The sequence below is a fragment of the Cebus imitator genome, unplaced genomic scaffold (genome assembly GCF_001604975.1).
Source record: "Cebus imitator isolate Cc_AM_T3 unplaced genomic scaffold, Cebus_imitator-1.0 Scaffold156, whole genome shotgun sequence".
Classification (NCBI taxonomy): domain Eukaryota; kingdom Metazoa; phylum Chordata; class Mammalia; order Primates; family Cebidae; genus Cebus; species Cebus imitator.
In genome coordinates, this window is record NW_016107471.1 from 167,165 (window position 1) to 176,139 (window position 8,975).

The 8,975-nt window shown below is 43.6% G+C and overlaps 1 protein-coding gene across 2 annotated transcripts in view; it reads right to left on the reverse strand.

The window, feature by feature from the left end:
* PAWR (pro-apoptotic WT1 regulator) overlaps nt 1–4,288 on the reverse strand; it is a 99,574-nt gene extending 95,286 nt beyond the window's left edge. The window contains exons 1-2 of one of the 2 annotated variants that reach the window (XM_017543460.2): nt 4,083–4,288; nt 2,930–3,592 (exon numbers count right to left, since the gene is read on the reverse strand). In XM_017543460.2, coding sequence (XP_017398949.1) covers nt 2,930–3,445 — 516 coding nt within the window. In that variant the 5' untranslated portion in view covers nt 3,446–3,592; nt 4,083–4,288. Of the gene's footprint in view, nt 1–2,929; nt 3,593–3,755; nt 3,785–4,082 lie in introns of those variants that run through there. The other variant, XM_037743833.1, reaches the window with a different exon arrangement.
* Nucleotides 4,289–8,975: the final 4,687 nt, after the last annotated feature.

Genomic DNA, 8,975 nt, shown 5'->3' on the forward strand with positions numbered 1-8,975 from the left:
AAAAAAAAAAAAAAAAAAAGATGGCTTTTAAACTGTTAACTCAGTACTTAAATTTTTTCATGTAATCATGCCTTATCCTTCTTCCTAGTTTACAGCCTTGCTCCTTGAAAATATACACTGCCAATTCTTGTTTTCTCCAGTGGTTAAGGACAGTGTCTTTAACAGGTATGTAACATACATTTGACTGATCTGATAAACACACACAAAAATTATTGGCAAGAAGTATGCCACGTCCAAATTATGCAATTCAGGTGAATTACTACCAAAAAAATTGAAAATGTAAAAATTTAGGAAAAAAAGATTAAAAAAAAACTCTTAGTAAATTTTATCTCATTAAAGCAGCTCTGGATATTTCGACTTTCCATTCATCACACGCAGTAACCACCCAGTCTCCTACCTCCCAAATCAACTATTTTCAGTTTTTGACCTGGTTCCTCGCCTATAACTATCTTCTAGTCGATTCTGCTATTTTTAGCTGCTTTCAGGTACCTTTATAACAGTATTATATAATCTATAACTAGTAAAATGAGGTAATCAAAGTCACAATAAACGTATCACACAGATGTTTCGTAAGTACTTCCTTGAAGGAGCTTCATGTTTATCAACCATTAAAATAAGATCTCTACATACGAACTACATGTTAATCTACTAATATAAACATGGATAGGAATCATGTCTGAAAATATGAGTCTCACTCAACATTAGATAAAATATAAGAATATTTCTGAATATAGATTGGTCGTTCTCATCCTTTTACATATTTTCATACCTGAAAAATTTGCAAAATATATATGACTTTTTAAAACAGGAGTGCTAAACTAAATATACAAGAAACTCCACAGCAACTGGTATTCTCACTGTTGAAACTACTAGGAGAAATGGCACACAATTCTAAAAAAGCAACAATATAAAGACATGAAAATGGCTCAGCTTAAAAGTTTTGTATCATATATTTTACCAGTTTAAAATAATCTGAAATACTTGTTTTGAAAAAAATGAAAATATAAGGAGAAGGCATTCAAGAAATATGTCTGTTAATTAGATACTGTGGTAAAACATTATTATGTTTTGTTGGGTCCTACAGCTTGAAACGGATAGAGCCATAGTTACCACTAAAAGAAAGCAGTCCTCAATTCCCTATTCAATAAAAAGGTTCAAATTCCACAGACAAAAAAAAAAAAAAAGGTAACCTTGGTTTGTTTGTTTTTAAGGAAGATTAAATTTAGGAGTTGCCAACACCCAAACGAAAACATTCCAGAGTATTAGACTCCATTGTAGTGGGGAGTCATCTACATTCTCAGCACTATGTTCTCTTACTCAAAAGCAGGAGTATTAACAAAAGATGTTTCTTAGGATCTCACAAGATACACCCTACTTCCTTCCCTCAGTAAACATTATCCTTGTTTTTTTTTTTTTAAAAAAAAAAAGTACTTGAAAAATAATTTTAGCACATGCAGCCAGAAAAAAAGTGAAGTTTAACTTCTGCTGAGTTATTTCCCAAAATAAGAACCCTGTCAGATGAACAATTAGGAAAAGATTGAAAATGACAAAATCTTTTATTTGGACTATCAGCTACTTTTAAAAATAAAGTTGAGGAATGTAGCTTTCCCAAAGCTTTGTCTTCAATTTCCCCTTAATCTTCATATTTTTAACTCAAAAATAAAAAAAATGGAAATTTGATTACCACTCTTATGAATTCCTTCTAAAGCAATTTAATGAATAACAGATCTTTTGTGCAAGGAGCAAACCGCAGAGGACAGTTTTGCTGGCTGATAAAAATCACTGAAACACTCATATAAAAATACACCCTACAAAGATACACTATGATTTTCTAGGTATGGAAATCATACTAATTCTAAAAATTCGGGTGTATTTAATATACACCCTAACTTATTGCAAATGCTTTTACTTAAACCACAACTAAAGTTAGTAAATTCTTAATAGTTGTTTACCGGGTGGCAAAGTTGAGTAAAATCAGAAGGTCAGGAGGAAAAAAAGTGAAAGCTAAAGGGTCAATGAGAAAAAGATGCAACTATTTTAGGTGAAACAAGGTAGTTGAGCCACTTCCTCAAATCCGTGAGCTACTATTAAAGTAACCAAAACTTGTTTGAGATTGTTTTGTCTTGTTTCTGGTATAAGGAGGTGTGATTATATACTTAGTAAAAATGTTTTACCAGTCAGTGTAACGGGAAGATGCTGCTACCTGTAGCAACATTTTGAAAATGCTCAAAAATGCAAACAACCCAAAACAAACAAAAAACCCTACCACATATGTATTCCAGATACAGTACTCAAAAACAAGAAGAGATCGTCTTAGCAAACAGAACTGTAGGTTACTAAAGGATCCCTATTGTCCTAAATATCCCTCAGAAAAAACCTATCTATGTGTTTAGGAGCACAACTTATAAACAGTCGATTTATGTATGAAAGAGTGCATATATTCATTTAGATATACTCAAGTTCACTGGAAGATAAAGCTGTCTTGGATAATTGCTAAGGCCACATTTTCTTTACAGGTGCTATTAAACATTGGTAAGAAAGAGATAAACTGGCAACTTCACATGGGCACGTGGGACCCTAGAGAATGTTGTCACCACCATTAATCAATTTTTCTGACTGATGAAGCATAAACAGCCAGGTCCAGGTGGGCAAGTCCTGGAGCAAGTTGTCTTTCCACCACGGTAAAGAAAGATCCTGGATCTGAGACCTGGCCAGGAAGCCTGCAGAGGGCACATGTTCTACTCTGAGTTTGAGGAACTTCCCAGGAAACATTTGTTGAGAATAAAACTCCCACCCCCTGCCTGCCTAACTCGGTGAAGAGACAAGTACGAGCCAGAGGAGGAAAACTCCGGGCCCTGGGGACTCCCAGGAGGAAGACAGCGGAGGCGTCTGCCCGCCTCTGCCCGGCTACGGCCCCCGCCCGACTCACCTCTGCGGCGGGGATGTTGACCACGCCGGTGGAACGCCGCTTCTCCCGCAGTTTCCTCTTCTCGATCTGCCCTTTGCCTTTCCTGGCACTAGGGCCCGAGCTCTTGCCCTTCTCTGGAGCGCCGTCCCGCTCCTCCTCGTCACGCCGGGGTGGCAACGCCGCAGAGGAAGAGGGGGCTGGGGGCTCGTCCTCCGACCGCCGCGGGCCGGGAGCCGCCCGGGTCAGCATGGCGGAGCCGACCGCGCAGTTCACGCCCCCGGGCCCGGGGGCGGCAGGTGCGGCCGGCGCGCCGCCGGGGAGGTTGTTGTTGAGCTCGTTAGTACCGGCGGCCGCCGAGGTGGCCAGCGCCCCCGCTGGGGGCTTCCCGGCGGCGTCGCTGCTGACCCCTCCCGGGGCGGCGGGGCCCTGGGGGTTCTGCTTGGCGCGCATCTTCTCGCGTTTCGCCTTCCACTCCTCCAGGAAGTCTGTGGTGCTGCCGCCGAGGCCGCTGCTGGTCCGGTAGCCACCGGTCGCCATATTCCCAGCGGGGCCGGCGGGGTTCTCACCTCAGGCCGCCCACCAGGGCTCCCGCCGCTGCCGCCTCTTCCTTCCTCTGTCCCCGAGGATGCCAGGGAACGACCTCCAGGAGCTGGGCGGCCGCTGCTCCCCCAGCAGCCAGCTGGTCTGAGGGGAAAGACAAAAGGGGGCGGGTAGGGGAAGCGTAAGGTCCCCGCCCCACCGAGGGTCTGCCCCGGGGCTGCGCCCTTCGGAGCCCTCGAGCGTGCCCACTAGTCCCTACCGGCGAGAAGCCGCCGGCTCCCCACCCTGCAAAGTTTCTCCCACGCACCTACAATGAGGACCCCGACGATCACCGCCCCTCGAAGGGAGGAGAGAGGACTGACCCCACCCCCAAGTTAGCCAGCCCGCCCCGTCCCCACCGGGGTCCGCGCTGGAGGCGGTCGAGGTACGAGGACCAGACCCGCCACCTGTCGGCCCGTCGTATCGCCTGCTCCGCGCTCTGGCCACCGCCGGCCCTAGGTCCCCGCCAGCGACACCCCCACACCCAGGGCGAGGCGCGGAGCTCCGAGCCGGCTCGCGGAGGAGGCGGGGACCCAGTTGTCCCGCCGAGCGGGGAAGGGGACGGGTGTGAGCAAGCGGCCGGGCAGCCCCTTACCTCGGAGGAGCCTGTAGGGGAAGAGGCGTGGGGTTGGGATCTGGCGCCCAGGTGAGCCGAAGCTGGCGCACTCTTCCGCCGCGCGGAACCGCAGCAAACTCGCGCTGCGGGGCTCCAAGCAGTCCCAGGACAAGAGGGAGGGAAACGAGAGAGGGAGGGAGGGAGCGAGGGGCGGGAAGGGAGCCGAGCGGCGCCGAAGCACGGGCGGAAAGGGCCGAGGCGGCGCACGAGGGGCGCGGCGCGCGGTGGGTAGGGTCGTGGCGGCCGACGCCCCGCCCTCGGCGCTCAGGTGCGCGGCGCTGCGTCCCGCCCGCCGCTGCCGCCCGCTTCGAGCCCGCCGTCCTCCGCTCCGCACCCGCAGCTGACCACACCGCGACCGCCGCGCTCCGCCCGCGGCTGGCTGGTTGGACCGCACATTCCTGGGCTAGCAACCTCGCAGCGTCCGGCCTCCCAGCGCCTGCGACTCCGGGGCGGGAACGGCACTCCACGCCCTTCTCCTCGCTCGTCTTCTCCGCCTCTCTCTTCTCCCATCACTCTTCCTTTTAAGTACAAGACCATATTATTTGAGAGAAAGTCTCGAACGCTGCTGGCTAAGGGGAAAAGTGCGATAACTTGTGATGATTCAGGGAATGACTAGACAGGATGGGAAAATACCCACGTGTCTCTTTTCCTAGTCGCTGCTCCCTTTTCAGATATACTTTTGGGCAGCGGGCAGGAGAATAGAAAGAACGGAAACAAACCCAGCACCCTCCTTTTAAGAAAACTGGTGTCCTGGTGAAAAGGGTTGGGTAAAAGGAAGGACTTACTAATATCTTAGACTTGCTGGAGAAAAAAGTTCGACAGTTTATTGTATTGGCGATCCCAGTCTTGGAGTTTTCCTCTTAACCCTGTCTCTCCATCTCCTCTTTCCAGAGAGTGAATTTAGCAGCAAAGCTCCCTACCAAAGTACTAACGCTGCACTGATGCTAATTTGAGATGAGCTGGGCAGTGATTGTCTCTATTTCTTCATTGTTAACATGCCAGAGGCTTATCCTCAGATGCAAGTCATCTAAAATTTCTGGATCAGAGGTGGTGGGTGGGCTGCCACTGACGCACCTGAGAAGACTGACCTTTCTATATCCAAGTAATGTCAGGGCACATAATTGTGGGCGGCGACAAATGCCAGGTCTCCATTTTGTAAAAAAAAAAAAAAAAGGAGAGCCCTAAGTCACACTCTTACCTAACATAAACCTTTCTTCCTACTTAATATTCCTGTTTTGCTCAGGAGCACATGGTGAGTGAGCAATCAGTGTTTGCCTGCCACAGAACTGGGAACAGAAGAATGATTCACATGCTGTGTATTTCTCAGGGAAAGACAGTTCTGGTCTTTGGTCTGGAACGTATGGAGAGATGTGCGGAAAAATCCTTAGAAAAGTAAAGGCTTTTCTTGGGAATAGGACTAAAAGGGTGAGCTGCTGTTTACCTAGCTGGTACCAACCCCAGTGTGCCACCTGAAATTTCTCAATTACATAGTCATTATTTTGTTTTCTGAGTTTTAAGGAAATTAAGGAAGGGTGGGACATTAAATGTATTCACATTAATATGCTTTGTAACTTAACAGAGGACTTTCTCTTAGAAGGGCTGCAGAACATAATGGAGAGAGGGTATAGTCAGCCTGGATACAAACCTATGTTAAGTAGATGAGAGGTCTTGGGCATGTTTAAATTACCTGGCACTCAGCTTTCTGTACTATACAATCAGCAAAAATCACATTATTTTTAAGCTGTCGTAAGAACTGAGACTGCACATAAAGTGTGCTTGATTCGAGGAAGGCACTCAGTAAACATAGTCACTTCTAGAGACTTACAGTCCTTGGTCTCTAAAAAGTATATGGGAGAAGAGGAAAGTAAAATAGGTTGGGTACTGAATATACAATATCAACCTAAAAAACGATAGACTTTGAATGAACTAGGATAACACCACATAAATTTATCATTGCATGGGTTAGACCAGTTCTCTTAGTATTAATAGGTTCTGAGTCAGGAATTTTGACTGCTACTGACTTGTGTGGCTTTGGGCAAGTTGCTTAACTTTTGTGCCTCTGTTTACTTATGTATAAAATGGGGATAGTAATACTTCCTACATTGTGAGAGTGTTGTGACAGTGCCTGCAGTCCTCAGATAAAAGGTAGTATGTGACTACCAGAGTAGTTATTATTAGTCTATAAAGTTCTTTAGGAACCATGGATGAAAGAGATTATTGAGGTACAAAGCTCTGTTTTATTATTATTATAATTTATTATACCTTTTGTCTTTACCATTCTCAATATTCCTGAAGGTCTATTTCACAGCCAGACTGCTTCCAACATTGCACCAATATATTTAGCTGAGTCAGTCCTAAATTGCAAGATGTTTGCATATCATCGATCTTTATGTATAGCGTTCTGATGAAATAATCCTCAAAGACTTGGAGCTTGGTTTCTCAACCTCAGCACTATTGACATTTGGGGCTGGATAATTCTTTGTTGTCCTGTTTAGCAGCATCCTGGGCTTCTGCCTGTTAGATACCAATAAGAATCCCCCGCCTGGGATAAAATCCTTCCCCCGTTGAATACCTCTGAGTTAGCCTAAAATAACCAGTTTTTAGCTATATACTTGCCCTTAATAATAAAAAGAAATATGATAATGCCTACAAAACATTCATTTTAATATGTCAGAGTGAAACCTATTCTGGATGTTAAAGTCTTAATGCTTTTGAGGCATGGTATTATTAATATGTATGGATAGCTAGTATATTGGGAAGTAGCCATTTTGCCTTAAATGCACATATTTCTGGAGCATGTGTAATTCATCCTCTAACATCAAAGTATTACATGGGCATAGTATAAAAAATTACATACTTTAATTCTACAAGGAATACAACAAAAAACAGCAATCCCCTCTCTACCTTACCCACTCTAAAAACCTTACCCAAAACTTTAAACTTTTTAAACTGTTTAGAGATCTTCATATTTTTTATGTGTATATCTGCTATTGTATGTCTTGATTTTTCCATTTTTAGATATCATAGAAGAGAATTTAGCTCTAATATACTAATGACACAAATACTTGTCATACTCCTACATTCCAACTATATTTATATTTATATCATGATTTTTATTGAATAAACATTCAATGTTTTTAGTATTATGACTAGACAAATACTGTTCACAGCTGAGTCATGTGGTGTACTATGATTGCATTTTTTACACTGTTTTTCCTTGCTGCACAACTATTCCTTTTGTTTTAACCATTTTTCTGCAGTTTAATCTTGCCTCTTTTTTTATCATCTTTTTTCTTATATACTAGTCCCGAGTTTATACCCAAATTTTCCTCCTTTCAATGAAGTTAATCACACTGAGTAAGCTATTAGTTCTGTTCTACCTTATTCTCTCTTTTTTGAGGGGAGAGCAGGGAGAAACATCTCTTCTGGAGCCCTTCATCCCCTGCTTTAATCTGGTTGTTGATTTTTTTTTTTTTCTTTTTTTCTTTTGGAGATGGAGTCTTACTCTGTCGCCCTGGCTGGAGTGCAGTGACACGATCTCGGCTCACTGCAACCTCCACCTCCAGGGTTCAAGCAATTCTCCTGCCTCAGCCTCCCAAGTAACTGGGAGTACAGGTGCACACTGCCACACGCACCTAATTTTCTGTATTTTAGTAGAGACAGGTTTCACTGTGTTGCCCAGGCTGGTTTCAAACTCCTGAGCTCAGGCAATCTGCCGGTCTCGGCCTCCCAAAGTGCTGAGATTACAGGCGTGAGCCATTGCACCTGGCTTAATCTGGATTGATTTTAAGGCTTGTTGCTTTGTGGTCATCCTGGGATTATGCTTCTCTAACATCTTGAGAATCATTTTCTCTACAGACTTCTTGTTTCCTTAATTCCATACTTTTCTCTTGTTTGTTTCTCCCCTTCATTTTAGTGAAGTATATCCTCAGTATATTCTAAAGATAGTATCATTCATTCTTAGAGACCTCACATATTGGAAAATGTGTAAAATTCTTCTTCACACTTGATTAATAGTTTGGTGAAGCATAGGACTCTAGGTTAAAAATTATTGTCCTTCATAATTTTGAAGGCATTGCTATATTATATTCTAGTTTCCAGAGTTGCTGTTTAGAAGACCAATGGCATTCTGATTGCATTATTTCTTCTGTCTTGAAATTTTTGGATTTTCTTACCCAGATCCTCTGAAATATCTTGAAGATATGCTCTGATTGGGTCTTTTATCATTATTATGTTAGGCATTCAATGGACTCTTTTAATTAGGTATCTGCCTTCCAGTTGGGAATTTTCTTATTCTCTTTCTTTGATAAGACATTCCTTTTACTTTCTCTGTTCCCACCTTCTGGAACTCCTGTTAAGTAGGTATTAGACTGCTAGACGTTCTCTAACAAATTGTTTATCTTTTCTCTTTTTTCCTTTCTTTGGCATGTTATTCTGCTTCAATGAAATTTCCTTCACTTTATATGCCAGTTCTTCTATAGAATTTTCTGTTTTTGACACTGTTTATTTCTAATCTCTTTCTTATTCTCTAAATATTTTTTCTCTAGCATCTTGTTCTTATGACTCATATTGAGCATTTTTTTTTCTCCCTAAGCAAATTGCCTACTTTTTAAAATTGGTTTTAATCTTCGTCTTTCATGTTAGAGCACTTCCTCATCAGTCTGCTGTTTATTCATATTTAAGACTGAAGAATTGAAAAGCTCGGCCGGGCGCGGTGGCTCAAGCCTGTAATCCCAGCACTGTGGGAGGCCGAGGCGGGTGGATCACGAGGTCAAGAGATCGAGACCATCCTGGTCAACATGGTGAAACCCCGTCTCTACTAAAACTACAAAAAATTAGCTGGGCATCGTGGCGCGTGCCTGTAATCCCAGC